The 20,093-nt window shown below is 43.9% G+C and overlaps 1 protein-coding gene across 7 annotated transcripts in view; it reads left to right on the top strand.

The window, feature by feature from the left end:
- DENND2B (DENN domain containing 2B) overlaps positions 1-20,093 on the top strand; it is a 153,329-nt gene that overhangs the window by 114,566 nt on the left and 18,670 nt on the right. For all 7 annotated transcript variants that reach the window (XM_059848887.1, XM_059848886.1, XM_059848891.1 and 4 more), the window contains 6 exons: positions 1,436-1,620; positions 2,234-2,343; positions 3,900-3,969; positions 9,927-10,004; positions 12,736-12,876; positions 16,203-16,351. In XM_059848887.1, coding sequence (XP_059704870.1) covers positions 1,436-1,620; positions 2,234-2,343; positions 3,900-3,969; positions 9,927-10,004; positions 12,736-12,876; positions 16,203-16,351 — 733 coding nt within the window. The remainder of the gene's footprint in view (positions 1-1,435; positions 1,621-2,233; positions 2,344-3,899; positions 3,970-9,926; positions 10,005-12,735; positions 12,877-16,202; positions 16,352-20,093) is intronic.

Here is a 20,093-nt window from a genome sequence, read left to right on the forward strand (position 1 = left end):
CCATCCAAAACAGGCTGGAAGCAACAGTGTACAGTGATGTGGGGAAAATGACTCCTTGCTCCTTTGTCTGCCTGTACCAACCCAAAAGCACTTGCAGTTCTGTTTCTCTTTGTGTCAGAAAATAGAGGGGTTGCTTGTTCTCACAGGCCACGAAGGAAGATACACAGGGCCCGGCCCCTTCTTGTTACTGGGAGGATATTCTGATCTCCCTGGAAACTGGGAGGCTTTTCCCCCGTTGTTGTGGAGCAGAGGGTCTCTAACCAGCTGCTCCTGAGTGACTCTGTGTTTACATTGATGCTCTTGGGGCACCCTGAGGTGAAGACCCCCCAGTGATGTGTAGCATGACAGGACTCACTGGGTGCCCATCTGCTGGGGTGGCCTCTTTGCCTTCCCCCCAGCAAACATGAAGCAGTGGCCTGCAGTGTGGGGCTGCCTCTAGGCAGGAGCAGGCAGGCTGTGCTGGGGATTGACTGCCTCAGCTGTGCAGTCACATCTACACCCAAGTGCTTTATCAAAAGAATTGTTAATTTTTCTGTTGAACCAGATGTACGAGGGCTGGTCATCAAGGGCTTTCCCTTAGTGCTTATGACCCTTTATTTCCCTGTCACAAGGGACAGTCAGCCCCTGGAAGCTATGGGCAGTGGCACTGAGTAGAATCTGAAGGGTTTGAGGTGTGCTGCTGTCAGTTCCTTTGCCATTGCCCAGAGATCCTTGTGTGAAGAACTGGGGAAGAGCATGAAGGGAGCTGCTTTTGCTGAGTTGGTTTTGGGTTCTTTTGGTGTAACAGAACTGGTAGTGTTGTTAATGACCAGTCCTCCATAGGTATCAAGCAACAAGTCACTGGATCAAGGTACATCTTTGCCTTCATGAATGACCATGAATCTAAAATCATCCCCCAACTGAATTAGCACTAACCAAGCAACCCACAGCAGGCAATTGGCACATCTTTCCTTTCCTCCCTGGCCCCCTTCTCTGGAGTTTATTCCATGGCTTGCCTTACGTGGTGCATAGTAAAAAGCTGAGCTGTGTAGGGACAGGGCACAGAACTGTGTTTCACTGGGGTAAGCCAGGCCTCAGATGTCACCCTGGAGGCCCCAGTGCATTTGCACAACCACATAAGGTTTATAATCCAGTCTTATGTGTGAAAAAAAGCCAGACCTTTGCCAGCATAGCAGTTATGAACTGTAAATTATTTCAGTGACTGAGTGTGGCATAACTTCAGTACTTGGAGAGAGTTTTGATTTATGGGTGCAATTAATGAGGGAGACTACAGGTTTGCTAACTAGAAGGTTTGCTTTTGAAAGGAGAACATGCTTGGAATAATACTCTGGCAAATTGAAAGTGCTTTGTGAATGGCTGTGGCTTACACAAACACATTACAGTCTCAGGTAATGATCTGTCTCTTTTTCTATTCCCTTCTCTTTTTAAATGGCAGCTCACACCCAGCGCCTGGTGCACATCCAGTCAATGCTGAAGAGGGCTCCAAGCTATCGAACCCTGGAGCTGGAGCTGATTGAGTGGCAGGAGCGGGAGTTATTTGAGTATTTTGTGGTAGTGTCCCTGAAAAAGAAGCCCTCTAAAAACACTTACCTCCCAGAAGTGACATACCAGTTTCCCAAGGTAAAAGAAAAATTCCTATGTGTACAGCTCATTCTAAGATCAGTAAGGTGAATAAATGGAAAAATGCATAGAAATCCAGTTCTTAAATGGAGCTTTCAGAATTGTTCCAAACCAATCTGTTACAAAGCAAAGGGCATAGAGAAGGTAACTGAAAGCTTTCCCTGTTTTCAAATTTATCTTTTCCGGAGCTGGAGAATTTGGCCTGATGGCAGATGCTTTAAACACTGTGTTTAAATTCAGTTTCTAAATATTTCACTTTTTGGCTATATTAGGATTTGTTCCAAAACTCGCTGAAGTCAATGGAAAGACTTTTGCTGATCTCTGGCATTTCTCTTGTGCTCTTGCAGCAGAAAGGTATTTGAGTTAGGGCTGTGTTTTAAGTGGCCATGGTACAACAAGGGAGTTTCAGACAATTAAAAAAATGCAAAACCCCAGCAGTGATTATTTCTTTGGTACCAGCACCTATAAGCCTGTCCTGGAGTCATGCCTCGCTCTGCCAAGCACAACTACAGGACAGTCTGATGTGCCCTGGCTCTCAGAGCTGCTCAGTGTCCCTGAGCAGAGCTGGGAGGGGACACCCAGGGCTGACTGACCCTCGCTGTTCTCCCGGCAGCTGGAGAGGCCGACCAAGCAGATGCGGGAAGCGGAGGAGCGCCTCAAGGCCATCCCACAGTTCTGCTTCCCTGATGCCAAGGACTGGCTCCCTGTCTCTGAGTACAACAGGTGAGTGCTCCAGAGCTGCTCTGCACCATGGAGTGGTGCTGGAATGGTGCTGGAGTGCACTGGAACAGCCTCAGCCTCGTCAATGCCCAATTAAGGAAGCAGCAGTTTGAGTCTTGGCCACTTTGTGATCAAGCAGCTGTATTTAATTTTTCTTTCTTTTGAAGTTCTGTGTTCTTTTTCTTCCCTATTCTGCCTGCCTCCCAGGCCTGTGTGGCTGAGGGGAAGAGGCTTGAAGGTTCTTCTGAGTGCTAAACTCAAAAGAATAAATGGAAGTATTTAAAATAAATTTTAAAAAGGATGGGGCCCTGCCCACCCCCTGCCCCAGTCATTCACCTCAGAGCGCTTGTCTAACATTGCAGGTTACCCCTATATTTGGTTCAAAATGTTGCTGAGAACTTTCTTGGAGCTGTGCTCTGTCCTCTCTTCCTTCCATGGGAGATGAATGACTGCAGGAGAAGGGCAAGGAAAAGGAGAGCCAGACTTGCATTGTCTTTTTCCTTCAAAGTGACCTCAAAAAAATGTATCATTTTTTTTTTTCCCCTGCACTGATATGTGAGAACTGGTTGATCCAAAGGTGCAGAGTAACGGGATAGGCAGAAGGGATGGAATTGTGGAATGATTTGGGTTGGAAGGGACCTTTAAAGGTCATCCAGTCTAACCTTTCTGCCTTGAGCAGTGATAGCTTCAACTTGGTCAGAGTCCTGTCGAGCTTGACCTTGAATGCTTCCAGGGACAGGGCATTCACCACCTCTCTGGACAACCTTCCCAGTGTTTTACCACCCTCATTGTAAAACATTTCTTCCTTTTATCAAGTCTGAATCTACCCAGTTTTAGTTTAAAACCATTACCCCTTGTCCTATTGCTACAGACCCTTTTAAAAAGTCTATTCCCATCTTTCTTAGAAGCCCCTTTAAGTATTGAAAGGTCTCAATAAGGTCTCCCCAGAGACATCTGTAATTATACAAACCCTGGCATTTCAGCACTAGGAATTGTTTTATATAATACCATTTAAAACTGGCAAAGTAATCAGGAATGTTTCACAGCCCAGGCATGAATTCACAGACCCATCCCTTTACCTGTGGTGTAATTACAACCTTAAACTGTTGTTTTGCTGCTCTGTCACAAATGTATTTATCCTAGACAGAGACATAAAATGAGCTGGATTTTAGAAATTTGTGTTGTTTCTGGATTAGAAAATGATTTCTCTACTCTCAGAGAATATCTCCCTTTATGAATAAAACTCAGTCCAAAGACAGGATTGAACCAAAGACAAAGGAGCACTGGAATATTGCCCTCATATCTGATCAGTATCTGATTGCCCTCAAAATGTGATTCTCGTATTTCTTCTGCAGTCACTGACACTCAGCACCAAGACAGCTGGGTTGTCCCTAACCATACCACTGCCAGAATTTTTCCACAGAGTATGTCCTAATGATGAAGGCCTTCCAGTGGGCAGCATCTCTCCCTTGATGAGTGTCCCTTGCTAAGTGATGCACCTTGTAGCCATGCTGTAGTTCTGCTATAATCTCCACAATGGGCAATTCCCTTTCTCCTAGTGAGACCTTCTCTTTCATGCTGACTGGGGAGGATGGGAGCCGGCGGTTCGGGTACTGCAGGAGGCTCTTGGTGAGTACATCACCCTCACTTCAGAGGGCAGAATTCTCTTGAAAAGGATCTCCAAACTACAGTCTGAAGGTGTCTCTCATGGTTTTTAAAGGAAACGGGGTTTTCTCACTCTGAAATTTGGAAATGTAAGGAGATCAAGTTGAAATAAGCATTTGTAATGGCCATTTTAATCAGATAGATCCCAAGGTTTGTAGCGAATTCCTGAGAATGTGGGAAGTCTCTTGGGTGAGCACTTCATAAATTCTTTATGTTATGTACTTCAAGCACAATCAGAAGTACTACAACACTGGAAACAAAGGCAAAGCTGGTATTTCTAAACATTTGTGAGTAGTGTTTATCTCTTAGGCAGCTGCTTACATCTCAAATGACTCTGCCAGCACTGTGTCATCAGTCTGCAGCTCAGAGCCAAGCAACAGGCTGGTGCCAGCAGTGGGAAGTCTGGTTTCTCACACCATTTTCAGTCCCCATGACCAGGGGTGGTCAATAGGTGAGGTGGGGAGCCTACAAACAGTGTTGTCCCATCACCTGGAAAATCCCTGGACACTTGATAAAGTGAGAGCACAGCAGTGTGTGTTTTGAGGGGGAGCACTCTGCTCAGAGGCTTGCAGAGTGTGTTAAGAGAGGTGGAGCGCAATGCAAAGAGGGATTCTGGTGTCCATCCTGCACACCTGATGGGATGGCACAAAGCAGAAAGCAGCTGGTTGTCTGTGCCCTGGCCTTGCACCTCTTGGGTAGGTTTGGAGCTGTTTGTGAGTGACTGGGTGGGAGGCCATGGCTTCTGTCATGTTCTCATGGCTGTTGCCCACACTGGGTTGGGGAGTTTATATGGATATTGCATGCTGCAGGAGTCTTTGGCTGACCTCTGTGCCACATGAATGTCTGCAGCAGTTTGTAAGTAGGTCCCCCCTCTCTAAGAGTAAGGCACACTGCCACTTTCCCTCCCTTCCCTTTCTGGCATGATTTCCCACCTTTTCAGGCAGGGATCACCTGCCTTCAGTAGCTTCCAGCAGAGCACTCCCTGTCCCTGGCACAGCACCCTCTGTCCTGCACTGCTGCTTGTGCCTGACCCTGCTCTTCCCCTGCTCTCTGTCCGTGGCAGAGCCCCTGCGTGCAAACAGCAGATGCTGTCTGGGAGGTTTTGCTGTGTGTGGTTCCTCTATTTGTAAGAAGTTTCATTAAGCTAACATAACAGAAAATTTGTTTATCAGTTCTGGGGGCAGTGTTTGCCATAGGTAGCATCACAGGGACTCACTCTGTATAAAACAGTGTGTCACAGTGAGCCACAACAAGGTTGCTGTGTGGGCAGGAAATGTCACTGAAGGATTGTGCTGCAGTAAATCTAGAGCTGGTCAGGGGGTAACTCAGGGATGAGCAAGGAAAGCACCTAGAATTCATCCTTGCTGCTGTAAATAGGCATAACAAGATGTAGGGCAGCAGTACAAATAAATTTTTTTAATGAGTTGTCATTTAAAAGGATAATAAGGTCTTATTTGGGGAAAAACATAACAAAACCTCAGAAAATGTTGGTTAGAATAAAATTATGGATTGTTTTCACTCTACTAGGTAAAGGTGATTTGAGACTTTTATCTTTCTGAGAATGTCAGTACATTTCTAATCATGCACAGAGCTTGCCTCTGTGAAATGCCAAATGGTTGATCCTGAACCATGCTGAGACTGAAATAACCAGTGACAATAAAAAAGATTTATACACAGGAATGTTGAATCAGTTTTTCAATGAAACATTAACATGGGGTTTTTTTACTCATGTAAAGCTCAGTGAAATTCACCCTACATTAAGGACAACATAAAAATAGAACACTGATTTCAGCTGGTGCAAAACATGGCTGAGTATATTAGGAAATACCAGGAACAGAATTAAATCAATAGTGCATGCTTTAATATAATGGTCTTTTGAGACAGCATTGGAGATTTTTATCCTCCAGTGGATAAGGCAAAAATCAATCAAATAGCAAAAAGAAAAAGGGAAAATAAGTAATGCTTTGCTAAATCTATCTAATAGTTATAAAGCAGATCTGCTGCTGCCACCTTTGGTGATCACTTAATTCAGGTTGCTTATTTTGGATTGCAAACGCTGGCATAGAGAAGCTGACATGTCCCATCCCACTGGAACAGCCTCCTCAGCCAAGGAAAGGAAGGAGTGATGCCAGTGCACTTCACCAGCTGTGCCCCTTGTGGGGCAAATCCAGCCATGCCTTTCTGAGGGCAAAACTGGGGCTTAGAAAGAGAGGGGGTCTTGGAAGCTGCAGAGAAACAGCTCAGCATTTCCTCTACCTGTGGAAAAGGTAAAAGTAGCAGAGATCTTTTATTTGGGTGGTGCAACCTCCTCCTGTCCTGCTGGGAGAAATGTGGAATCTGGGTATTTACCTGAAGTGCCTTTTCCATAGGGTTTGGAAGTGTAACCATTTCATGTCTTCTGCAAGGGTTGGTGCATGGTGGGACAGCCTCACTAGTGTGTGCCATGAAACCCCACTAAAAATCTTATAAACTGCTCCACTTTAAGCCAAGCCAACTGCTGTGAGGCTAATTCCTTAGAAAATGTTCCTCAGCTGTCCTGGTGGGGGATGCTCTTGTAATTCCCAGCAAGAGGTGTCTCACACCTTCTGGTGCATTTGGCAGCCTCGTTGGCAAAAGCTTCCATGGCTGGCTGATCCTTGAGGATGGCTGGCTGCTCTTCTGCAGGATCTGCTGTGCAGATTCTTGCATTTAGGAAACAATTGTGTTTTGTCAGCCTTGCTCTCCTTTGGCATGTTGTGATATGAACAAACTGTTCCACTTTTTTCCTTCAGATCTCAGATGCTTCCAGATCTTTTCTGGGGTCTGTGTGCCAAAACTACCTCAAGGGATACAGTGACAATTATGTTTTGTTTGTTCTACAAATCCTGTACAGTATCCCCTTTAAATGTATTTATATTGTTTTGTTTCATTTTGGAACAGGATTAGAATGGAATGTAACCTATTGTCCCACAGCAGACAATCTGCATTTCCATAGATAGCATGAAATTTTCCAGTTACATCTTGATACCTCCAAGGCAATTCTGTAACAGCTTTTCTTGTGAGTGCACAAGTCAGCAGCAGAGATGATTTGGGCACCCTTGCAGGGGCTGTTTCATCCTACACCTCCCTTCCCTCTCACATAAAATTTGATCCTCCAGCACTTTTCTAGGCTAAGACAAGACAGCCCCAGGAGTCCATGGAGGAGCAGCTGCCTGAATGTGAAGTGTGTACCTGAAAACATGGAAAGCAGTTGTTAGGAGGGACAAACCTGAAATCCTGCATTTGCTGGGGACAGGAGAAGGGCACTCATTACAGTGTGAAAGCAACTTTTGTGGGATGCAGTCTGTTTATGGAGCTGCAAAAAGCTCATTGGAAAACCTGTTTTCTCCTTGCTCCCTTGCATCCTGCCCTTGCCCAAGCAGTTTGACAGCCCTGTGTACACTGAGTGCTCTGGCACTCAAAGTTCATGTTTTACAGAACAAGAAGTCTTTAAGGAGTGCTTTTGGATTTACAACACCCACAGTTTTCTCATGGTCACAATTTGGATTGGCCCTAACAAGGAATCAAGAGCCTCCATAGAAACTGAATTTAGCCTCCCAGTGTTGGAATTGTTCTGATTCCTGGCACCCCTGAGGAATATCTGTTTCTGGATATACTGGCTAGTGCATGTGCTTTGCAAAGGCCACTTCCCTCACACAGCTCAGTGCTATGGCAGATGGGGAGGAGATCTCTGAAGGCTCCATAGAATCCAAGAACATGGACAAGGAGGTGAAATTTGAAAGAGAAAAATGGCAGGCTTAGTTTTTGGAGCAAAAGCCTCTTGTTTTTCCTGCCAAAGATTTTGGAGTGGGCTTTAGTCAGTAATATTCAGATTAAACTCACTATAAAAAAGACTGTCCTGAGCCACGTGTGGACCAGCCCTGATGCAGAGCTTGGCTTCTCCACCTCAGCCAAGTTCTTGTCAGTTTAAGTTCATAATTTTGGGAAACTGTCTTGTTATCATCAAAACTCATTAGCATTTTCATTTTGTGACACTGGACTAAGGGTGAAAATATCCTGGGCTCCACAAAAACAAATTGAAAGGAAATCAAGCCCAAAACATCATCCCCTTCATCTCTCTTCTTTCAGGAGCAGTGCAGTGCACAAGCGCAGAGTCACTCGGGTGCCTCTCAGCTGGGCCACTTCAGCCTTTTGATTTCCTGATCTGGACAGATTCTTTGTGTGCAGGAGTGAGTCTTGGATGGAAGCGTAGCCACCTTGCAGAGCACAGCCTGCCACTTGGGAGAGCTCCCTTTTGGGAAGAGATGAGGTTTCACTGGTCCTGATGGGCAGACCCCAGTGTCCCCGAGTGACGAGGGAGGAGTCCAGGCAGCAGTGTCATGTCCCATAGGATGGTCTTGCCCAGGAAAGAAGCAAACTAAAGCACAGTGGGTGTTTTAGATCAGTCTAAAGTGAGATGTAAACTGATGGCTGAGAGGGGAGGTTGTGTGAAGGGTTGCCAGTGCTATAAATTTGAGAAGTTCTGCCCCTCAAAATGGCTCTGCTCAAGGCTTTTGCTTGCTGCTCTTGCAGCTGACGTGTGTGCATCTGAGGCTGTGCTGTTTGCAGGAAAAGCTCTCTGAAATAACAAAAAAGGATGTCCTACACAGTGAGGGCAGGAAGGGAAGAATCCCAGCTCCCACAGACATGTAGCCTTTAAGACAATTGAAAGCAATGATATTTCATAAAGGAGAAACTTGGAGTAAGTGCTAAGCAGTTATTGTTTCTGGTCTTATAGATGACCCAGGAATGTGATGTTTTTACTGGCACTCAGTGAGACAGCTCTTGGCTGGGAGCTGTCCAAGGCTCCTGGCATGGCTTCGGCATTCCTGCAGATTTGACACAATGATTTTAACCAAAATCCCACATGCTTGATATAATCACTCAGTGCCTTTAGAAAGGATTTTATACCTAATATGGACAAAAAAGGGCTCTGCTTTTTCAGAGATGTGACGTGTAGTGAGCAGGTTTGGATCCAGAAATAGACTCATCTGTATTCACTTAGCTTTGGTATTTTTTTTTTGTGATCTTTATTATAACAGGCAGGCACCTGCTGACTGTCCAAGTCTAGAGTGCAATATTCAGGTTTAAAAAGCACAGCTAGCCCTTAGTTTCTCTTGATTGTCATCTCTGTGGCATGTGAATTTCAAACACTCCACGGGGAAGTTGAGTACCAGTAGAGTCCAACAAGAGACAAAGTGGAGTAGGCAGGGTAGCAGAGTCCAGTATGCTGAGCAAGTACCATTTGCTTCTCCAGGATTAATCTTATATAGGATGGTTACAGAGGATGGTCTTCACAGTTTCTCTTGGGGAGGGAGTAAGAGGGATGTGTATCATTGATTCATACTTGCCACAGTTTAAGTTAAGTGTGTTTCATGTTTATCAAGAGTTGGTCCGAGGAAGTTCATGGTTTTCTCATGCAGCCTGCTTTGTTTACGTTGTGAGCTCCTTTTCTGTAGGCTGAGGTCTCTTGAGCACCATGGAGTGAGGGAGTGGGGACCTAAAGCCATCGTGGCCTCCCTTCATGTTGCAGTTCTCCTCCTGCAGCACACAGCCCCAGGCTGGCCCCACTCCTTGTGCTGCAGCAGGAGCAGGGCACAGAGATAGCAGAGGCATGAGTTACAGGCCTGGTTCCATGTGCTTTTATGGCTGCAAGCTGGAATGAGGCTGGGATGCAGCTCCAACAGGCTGTGATTTCCAAAGGGGATAAGCTCTATCTGTGCCTTTCAGTTTCCTGCCTAATGGAAGAAATATGATGCTTTTCCAAGAGCAAAGAGATTTGTTGGAGGAGCAAATAGTGAGAGATGTCACATGATGGCCAACTGTGTGGTCAGAGAGAGAAGTGTATTTCCTCATGGCTCCACATGAATGTGTAATTCCCATCTCCTCTTTGCTGTTATCAGCCCAATGGAAAAGGCCCCCGCCTACCTGAAGTTTACTGTGTCATCAGCCGCCTGGGGTGCTTTGACTTATTTTCTAAGGTAAGGAGATAGTTTTAATATTGCTTTTTAATTTGATTGTTTACTGAGACACATCTGCAGTGATGAACCAGGCTGGAAGAATTCCTTCCTTTGATGGGAGATAACTATTTTACAGTTGCTGTTTTGGATATTCCATCCCTATTATTTGGTTCATCAAAGAATGTCTTATTATTTCTGTGACTGAGGCAGAAATTGATTCAGAAAACATCTGGGTGTCTGCATGATCTGGCTGACCGAAATTTTTTCCATTGTTTTCTACAGCCGTTCTGTGCTGAGCTGTAATTCTTGGCATCCATAGTTTGGATGATGGGCCAGTACCACTTTTACTCCAACACCCTGTGGAATGATGAGGTTGAGAAAAAAGATTATTTGATATGTGAATTCTATACACTTAAAACTAGTGACAATTTTATTTTTTTCACTCGAGGAGTCTAGGATAAAGCACAGATGATCTTTTGATTGGCCCAATTTTAATTTATTGTGTTTTAATTTGCCAGAGATTTTTCACTTCAAATACGGGAAATCTCTCAGAACTTTCACAGATTTTGCCTGCTAATTTTTGTAGGAATAAAGTGGAAAAGAGCATGTAAATCATTGATGTGAAATTAAATCATAGCATTTCTATTGTTCATATGATCTAATATTCATACCGAATATTATCATTAAAGCAGGTTTTGAGTTTTTCTAGATAAAACTTTAAAACAAGCCTTGTGTGAAGAACAACGGTTGGGTTGCAAATAGTTAATTGGAATTTTGCTTCTGATGTCTTTCATAAAGCTCTGAAATCAAGGGTTTATAACAGTGTCTCTTAGATGTAATATGTATCTAAACACAGATATCTGTGAGTGAAATGGAATGCATTGTTCTGGGAGGATCACCCAGCTCACCACACTCGTGGTGTGCACAGAACTCATGAGGCTTTTTGTTTGCTATTATGTTTATTATCTAATTTTGATAGTGCTCTATTTTATAAAGGAAGACTTGGGAGAAGGAAAAAAAAATAGGTATCTTCCTTACAACCAAGTATCACTGCAGCTGAGGTATAAGGTCAGACAGCTGGCCCTCAATACAATGAATAGCTGTCTCTGCCTTACAGTGTGAATGATGAAAGACCGTGGGATATTAAATCTTGGATATTAGTTATCACAAAAGCAAAAAGATTCCTCTGGTTTAAAATGTTTCTCTTCCTATTTCTGATAATTTCCATTAACTTTGTCTTCCACAAAGCCTTTCCTGCTCACTCACTGTTGTAATACCTATTGCTGGGACAGACTTGAGAACCACAGATATTTTAACTTCCAGCCAGTTCATTTGCTCATGGTTTCAACAGCTGTTTCTGACCATTTTATCTCTTGGGATCTCTGTTCAACTTTTATTTGGTTTAAATGCTCCTTTTATTTGCGTTGTGCAGGTCTTTGGAGCCAGGCATATGACACACACATGACCCCAAGTCCAGCAACAAAATCATCAAATAGCCAATCCTGTGGCTGCAGGAGCACAACTGAGTGCTGGCAGTGTGCAGGAGCAGCAAGGGACCTGGGGCACAGCCCTGCTTCATTGCTGCTTCCCGCTGGTTTTGTTTGCTGAGGATGGCTGTGCTGACAATTACATCAAGAGTGAAATCCGTGGCCTCATTTATGGTTATCTGCCACTTCCAAGGACTGGAATGCAAGTTATGTTCATAGGGCCAGCTTTGTTTTAGTAAGGCCTTCATTATGTCACAGGGAGGAAGGGGAAACTATGCACCAGTGAATGCCTCCGCTGGCATTTGGTGTCACCAGCTCTCCTTACAGGTCACCAGCTTGTGCTTAAGTGTATTTTAATGTTCTGCTTCAGTGAAATCATTTCCAAGAGAAACAAGAGAAAATGTCTGGCTCAGGCCCACTAACTCTTGTATGGCCTTTTGCTCTGGAGTGGTGGTTAAAGGATCACCACTGCAGGTCAAACCACCAACTGCTTTGAACCTTGCTTTCTGTCTTCTTTATCATCTATATGCTCAGTCTAATGTGGGAAAACTTAGCTGTGATCTAATTTATGTTGCCCCATGTGACCAAAGAGAGAAGAACATAATGGTCTCCTCTATCTTTAAGAAGTTCCATCTGCTTATTTCAAGACTAGATTGCCTGCTGTTTCATCAAGAGAAAATGACCTTAATGCAGGCACCAGTGTGAACAGCTGGGTGTGTCAGGGGCAGCTCAGGGTCTCCAGCTCAGCACAGACCCTGACCTGACAGCCACTGCTGGAGGAGCATTTCAGGAGCTCTGTCCTGCTGTCATAGTGGTAGCATGGCTTTCTGCCTTTTTCCTACCCTCTTAGTTGAAATGAAAGAGATGCTCAGTGCAAAGAAAGTTTTTCCTTGATACGAATTTCAAGATGTGCCACTGAGATGTGATGCAGACCTGGGCTGTGATCATGGCATTCGTCTTCATCTTTCTCTCCTTCAGCTCACCCCATTCAGGCATAATCCCAACAATATATGTCATGTTGAATCTTCTTCCTCTTTTCCAGACTTATTAATTTCCTTGCCTCTGTGTTAATAACATTCACAAACAGGCTTCATTTTGTAACAAGAAAACATGGACTGATGGTAATGAAGAAATACATGGCAGAGGAGACAAACTTAGATCTGCCATGTGTTTAAGCACACATGGGTCAAAGGGTGCTTCAAAAGTCTATGTGATGCTGACATGTTCTGTCTCTCTCTCTCACTTATGTTTTACTAATGGACCAGATCCTGGATGAGGTTGAAAGGAGAAGGGGAATATCTGCTGCCCTGGTTTATCCATTTATGAGAAGTCTGATGGAATCTCCTTTTCCTGCACCTGGAAAGACAATCAAAGTCAAAACCTTCCTGCCTGGAGCTGGAAATGAGGTAAAAAGCAATTGCAAACATTAAAAGTCAAAGCCTTACCCTTTACCACTCCAGTATCAAAACAGCAAAAGAAAAGCAGGAGGAGACAAACAGATCCTGCAGGGCTGTGGGGTGGCAAACCCTCAAAATAAGCAGATCATGAGCTGCACCACTGTGGACATGCTAATGCTAGTTCCCATTGATGATCATAAGCCAATTTATGGTTATGTATTTATTAATTTATGCTTATTAATAAGTTGTGTGCAAGAAAAGCAGCCAACACAAATGTCCCAGTGTGGCTGGCCTAGTGCAGCTCAGAGACTGCAGCATTGCTGGGCTTTATCACAGTGATAACAGGCCAGTGTGAGTTTCCCATGCTGTCTGTACCTTCAGCACTGAGCACTTCAGCAGCTGCTTGTTATTTCAAACCTTGTTACTGCTGGTCCTGGCCATGGTAGGAGTGACCAGCAGCATTTAAATGGCTGTCTTTGGTAATAAATACCTTTAAACTGGCTCTCAAAGGAAAGTATGTCATGCAAAACTCTTTTGTGTGCGTGTGCACACATATAATAGATGCCACTTCTTTTTATTCCTGACTCAAGCAGCTAGAAGCCTAGCATTAGACAACATGTGCCCTATTGAAGAATGGCTGTATTGATTAAAAGGCTTTTTCAACTTGGGGCTGGCCAGCCATTTACCATGTCAAATTCTGTTCTCTGCATGCCTCTATTTAAGAATAGAGTAGCTCCACTCAGATGGTCAGGCATATACAGGGGATTCATTACTGAAGACAGGAATAGAATTTGTCCCAGTTAGTAAAGCAGAGAGAAGAAACTCCCCTTTAGGGTTATTTCACCCTCCTTAGGGTTTTTTACAGTTCCTTTGTTATTTTTGCATTAAATAGTATTTTCTCTAAATGTAGCACCTCTGACTTCAATGGAGTGGGCTTGTAATGTATGGTATGAAATGTAAAGGACTCCTTGTATAAGTGACTTGCAAGGCATTTTAAAGTCACATGCATTTTCTTCTGGAGAGGCAACATCTGAAAGGTGATTGGCCTACCAGGGAAAAGAGCTGACAATGCTTTTTCTGTGTGAATGTAACTGGGAGCCATGATCTGCAGCTTCTCTATCCTCTGCTCAAGCTTCTGAACTCTCCCAGAGAAAAATATTGAGATAATTCCCACAAACAAACAACTCTCTTCTGGCTGAGCTTTGCTCTCTGTTGTGCTAGTACAAACTTGTTATTTAAATGGAATGCACAGGCTTAATTAGGAACAGAATCTTATCCTTCCATTGTGGCTCCTCTTGCCTAAACAAAGATGGTGATTAATTGGGAAGCAGACAGTGTATTTCTTTGTGATGAGCAGACTGAGGCAGCAGGCTTTGCCAGGCAGCAGAAAACATCCCTGGTATTTGTAGAAGTTGCCATAACTTGCATTGTATCCTACCCTGCAGCAAGATATTCGTGTTGGCAGGTTTGCAGTAGAATCAGCCCTTCCTGATTTGGCACATACACTTGATTTGAGCTTGCAATCCCACTGCTAAGGAATGGAAGTGGGCACCTTTGCTGATTGTGAGAGTTAGGCAGCATTTCCAAGGAGCCATTCCTGGTACAGTCATTCCACAATTTGTTTCTCACTGCTGTTGTTTGGGGCAGGAGCTGAATGATGGGTGTCTATACATCGTACCATTCCTGTATTTCAGGCTTAAAAACATCAAATCTATTTGATTTGATACATACTGTTCGAAGAGTGGCTTTCTTTTTATAATTGTGTGTTACTGATCACAAACAATATCACAACTAAACTGATATGAACTTATTTTGTTTACAGTATCCTGTGATCTTGAGCATATCCTTAAAACAGTGTTTGTGAGGAATTCTGTAAGGGCTACTCCAGTTAAAACTGGAGCTAACTCCAGTTAATCCAATCTGCTTGTGGAATGTGCTGTCACGTGCATGAAAACATAAAACTAGTGTAAAGCAATAAAGTGATGGTGATTTTTGGACATATGGAAAGAAGATGCATGCATGTTCCTGTTAATATATATCCAGAGATTTCAATACAGCTTCGAGTTGGCCAGCTTCTTCCCTTTCCCTTCTGTTTCCTCAAATTCCTCAATAGTCAATCATTTGCTGTCTCGTGCTTCATATTTTTCTCCTTCTGTTACTCTCTTCTTCATGTTATTTTTCCCTCTTCTTTTTTCTGTCCTCTGTCTTCAAGTTCCACATCTGAACATGTCAATTACAGAGTAAAAGGAAGATATAATAAAGGAATCAAGGAAAAGGCATTTGAGAAAAGGAAGGAGAGGGCCAGAGGTCATGGATGAAGTATGAAAATTAGACTGTAAAGGGATGTCACAACTCACCTTCTAAGACCTTGTCCTGACTCCCCAGTTAAGTATATATATATATATATATGTGTATGTATCTTTATGTGAAAAGAGAAAGGATTTAAACATTATCTAGTGAATTACAAGTTATAGGAGAGTGGAAATGAAGTAAATTGGGTTCAAAGTCTTCCTGGCCTTTTAGCTGAGTCCCAGGCTCCTATCTAGATGTTAATATAATTGTTAGCCAAGCTTAGAACCCAATTTACCTTGACTTTATGGCTGTTTCAACCCTGTAAGCTTCCATCTCTAGCGTTTGATTGTTACTTGCTTCATACTCTCAACTCAGCCAAGCTTTACATCCCTTACAAAATGTTTGGAAGGGGGAATCATGCTTCCCTTGGAGATGACAGCAGGCAGTGCACACAGCTGTATTCTGGGAAGAATGGCACGCCAGGAATTGTGCAATACACTGTTTTTCTGTGTCTGCACACAAGGGGCTGGATCACTGTGTGTCCCCTCAGGCACGGGGCAGTGCTGCAGTATAGTAGATATTTTTGCCCCCAACGAAGGAGAGGAATGATGAGGAGGACTCCATCTTATCAGGAGGCTAATTAATTACATTATTATACTATATTATTCTATATTATATTACACTACATTACATCTAAACACTCTACTGCACAGAATCTCGTGACTGTCAGCCGACAGTCCTGACACAAACACACCTGGATTCGATTGGTCAGTGAATCAAAACACTCACACCAGAATCCAGTTATCGATTCCCTTCAGGTAAACAATCTTCCACGATGCATTCCACTTGTGAACAACACAGGAGCAGTAAATGAGATAAGAATTGTTTTTTCTTTCTCTGAGGTTCGGAGAATGTGACTCTCAGAAATAGTCTTGGGAAGAATTGTATCTCTTCTCTGTGAAGAGAAACGTGGCTGCCCCGCAGGGCCGGGCTGGCTGCAGGCCCTGGGCAGTGCTGACCCCGCTGTTGTTGGCTGTGTGCAGGTCATTGAGCTGCGGAGGCCCATGGACTCCCGCCTGGAGCACGTGGACTTCGAGTGCCTCTTCAGGTGCCTGAGCGTGCGGCAGATCATCCGCATCTTCGCCTCGCTCCTGCTCGAGCGCCGCGTCATCTTCGTGGCGGACAAGCTCAGGTGAGTGCTGCAGGCACCTGGAGCACACGTGCAGGACGGTGCTGTCTCTGGGTGCAAAAGGCTTTAGGAAATGTACTGAATTGTTTTCAGATGTCAGGATCTTCTCACTGGAGGATTTAAATGTCTTTTTACATGAGTGGGTGTTCTGTCTTACTATCCCACCTGTAAAATGACGATACAACTTCTCACCTTCTTCTCAGTCAGCAAACATTTGCACAGCATTTTGATGCAATGTAGTGCCAGTTTCTGTCAGGTTTTGGACACAGAACACTCATAAAGAGTAGCAGAAGTTGTCACTGAGTGTGCTTTACTGCTTATGCAGTGCAGGCAGGCAGAGAAGTGGGGCGCTGAGAGCTCCCCTGATTTGCTCCGTGCAATACTAAGACTTTATGCTGGGGCTGTTTCAATTCCTGCCCTACCAAACCAAGCCAGTGGGAGTGTTAAACTGCTGTCACAGTGCTTCCCAACTATTTAGGATATTTTTCCTGGTGCTCATATGACCTGAAAACATCTCCTTTTGGAAGCTCCATCTTGGGCTCCTTGCTAGAACCTCTGAACATGTCTTTTGTTTCCCTGCCCTTTGATTGCAATCTCCCCTCTTTGTTCCTCTGAAGCACAAACTCATCCCAAGGTGTAAGGAGTGAGAGCAACAGGCCACATTTCCACATGGCCTTTCCCAAGGAAATGGGAGCTCTGTGTAAGCTGCACCCCTGCCACACAGCAAAGAAACATCCTATTTTTTTAGATGCTTCTGTAATCCATACAGAAAAGTGTGGGTAATGTAAAGAAGACATTCTTTTCTGTGGCATGATACATAATAAAAAATGACAAATAAAAGTAAAGCCTGTCATTTATTAGACTCAGGAACATCCAGCATCTTTTAAAAGGACACCAGAGGCTGTATGGGAGGTTAAAAACACAGATGGATCTACCCAAACAAACTCTGCTAAACATTTTATCAGTCCCGACCTCCTCTGAATGACCGCCAGAAACAATAGCAGCACTTAGTGGCCGCCAGTGTATATAATAGCAAAAATACTTTGCATAGTAAAAAGCTTTACAACCTTTAGGGGAGAATTTCTTAAAGCTGCAGACCCTTCTCAGGTTATAAAGTTACTTCCTTAGCAGTCTTTTTTGTGTCTAGAACAACAGGAACATTTTATTTTATCCCTTCTCTTGTCAGTAACCCTTGGCTTGAATGACCATTTGGGATGCCTTAATTTCACACAAACCCGTGATGAGAATTGTGTAACTAGTCCAGGGTTTCTGCAGTACTTTAGTAGATAGATGAATCACACCATGAATTTTGGAGCAGGTAGCTTTAGAAACACCGTTGGTGTGTTCCTTCTGACTTTTCCTACAGCATGTTTACCCACCTCATTCTGTCTGTTTCTGTTTTGCCATTCTTTCAGCACCCACAAGTCTGACTGTAATTCAGATTGACACAGATCTGCATTCCTTCCAATGGCACAGTGGTCTGAGTGGAAACTCACAGAAGTGGTACAGCAAAAGTGAGGGCTCTGCTGTGCAGCTGCCAACTGCTGCTCTGCTCTGGAGTTCCCAGTTGCTCCTCTGTTCTATGGACCACAGGCACAGTCCTGCAGGGATGGCTCGCTGTGGGAAAGATCCTCAGCCATTAGGGATGAGACAGAAAGCAGCCATTCCCTGGGACAGCTGATCTAGCCAATGTCATATAGTGCCCTGGGCACTGTCCAGGGAAAATCAACAATTAAACCTACTTTGACAGACTCAAAGTAGCTTGGCATGGAAAACAGTCATGTTGCTGATACTGAGGGCTTGTGGTAACCCAGGACTTTATCATTGCAGCCCTGGCTGGAAGTTCATGCTTGCCTGTGCAATTTCCTTTCTCTTGGTCTCTTTCCTAGTCCCACAGGCCATGGAGCATGGAATAAGAGTTCTGCTTACAGACAGAATGCTGCTCACCCTTTTGGCACACAGAAATAGGGCACCAGGAGCAACAGGAACCAGAAATTATAAAGATCCCTTTTGATAAACACATATCCCTACACTGTGCTCTCCTGCAGAAACTGTTCTCCAGTGAACTGTTGTTTCTGTGTCAGAGGGGGCCATGGGATAAGGGCCACAACACAGGAGAAAAGAGAGGATTCAGATGGATCTGAGAAGCATGGGAGGTTTTGTGCTTGCTCCTGTAAGAAGGGACAGACCTTTCTTAAAAGAAGGGCTTATGTTCATATGCTTTACTATATCCAAATGTACCCTTTATTGTATGCCTATACGTGGTTTCATTTGATAAGAACATGACAAAATCTGATGTGGTAGATAAGGTTCCGCATGCAGACTTGTGGATCTGAGCTGTCCTGCTGAGTGTCACATGCTGAAAACGTAGCACCTCTTTCTTATCCTTTGTCTGGGATCCCAAACACTCTGGGATGGAGACCACTTCCTGCTCTGCTTTGTGCAGTGTGGTCCCTCTCAGCACAGGGATCTAGGAGGTACTGTAAACCAGAAGCTAATAATGAGTCCTTTGACAAGAGCCTGGAGAAAGTGACAGTGGATTTAAATTCAATACTTACTGAGATTTTCATGGTTTAAATAGGGATGAAGCCTAAAATGAAACACTCTGGCTTTGAGCTAGTAACTGTCTTCTTGGAACCTTTGCCTTGTCTGACATGATTTTTGTTTATGGGCATCCTGGCTGAAACTGGAGTTTACCAGTAATGTGGGAAAAAAAGAGAAGCTAAATATCTCACAGGTCCACTCTGTGCCCAAAGAATGAGAGCAGGAAATTAAAATGATTTTACAAGGGTTTGATTTCTGTATGTACCCAAAAACTAGCTTAGAAATAAATAATGTTGGGGTTTAGGATTCAAACAATAAGATGCAGTGGGATTTTGTGGCTGCCTGTTTCCAGCAATAAATGATTTCACACATTATACCAGTCTGGGAAAGTCATGCCTAGTAAAGTGAGATTCATTCAATAAGTTATTATTTATGATTGTTATAGTGCCCAGAATGTGCCAAAATTTCAAGTCCTTGATCTTTGCAGGGAGAGATTGTTTGTTAACAGAGAGAGTGATGCTCCCGAGTAGTGAGGAAACAACAGCAAAGTTCTGAATGACAGCACTGTGAGGTTGCCCTGGTTAGATATGTACAGTTGGGTTGGGTATTTTTTCCCCAATAAGTTGACTATGTATTTTTTCTGGAGCAGACAACAAGGAAATAAAAATAATGATAAAGAAACTTGGAATAATACTAATACTACTAATATCACAGCTCTTAAAAAGGAAACTTAAGGCTCCAATTCCTTAAAAATCTGCTGAAAGCACAGCTGATGTGATATGCCTCATGCCAGCTCTAATCTCTGTCCCACTGGGAGCCCCTGTTTATGTTGCCAACATTCTGCCTGTTCACCCCAACTCTGGAATTGTCCTGTGCCTGCCAGCTGCAAAGGGGGGCTGCTCTAGTGCCATCCTCTGGGGTTTGAGAGGCAGCAGATGCAAAACCAGTGGGGCCTGGGGCTCAGGAACATTGACCTTGCTGCAGGCACAAAGGTAGCAACATAAAATAAATAGAAAGCAAACATTGGCAGAAAAACATTTCTCTGCTTGTTTTAGTTTTATGCTGGGGAAACAAATTTGTGGACATGTTTGCTGAGGAGGTGATGTATCCATGTGTGGGAGAACAGTCTCTTTGCCTTTTCCCCTGAATGTTTGGAGAGGGGAAGGGAAGGCCCTGGACGTAGCAATGACCTTTTGTTATA

This window comes from Haemorhous mexicanus, chromosome 6 (assembly GCF_027477595.1).
Source record: "Haemorhous mexicanus isolate bHaeMex1 chromosome 6, bHaeMex1.pri, whole genome shotgun sequence".
Lineage (NCBI taxonomy): Eukaryota > Metazoa > Chordata > Aves > Passeriformes > Fringillidae > Haemorhous > Haemorhous mexicanus.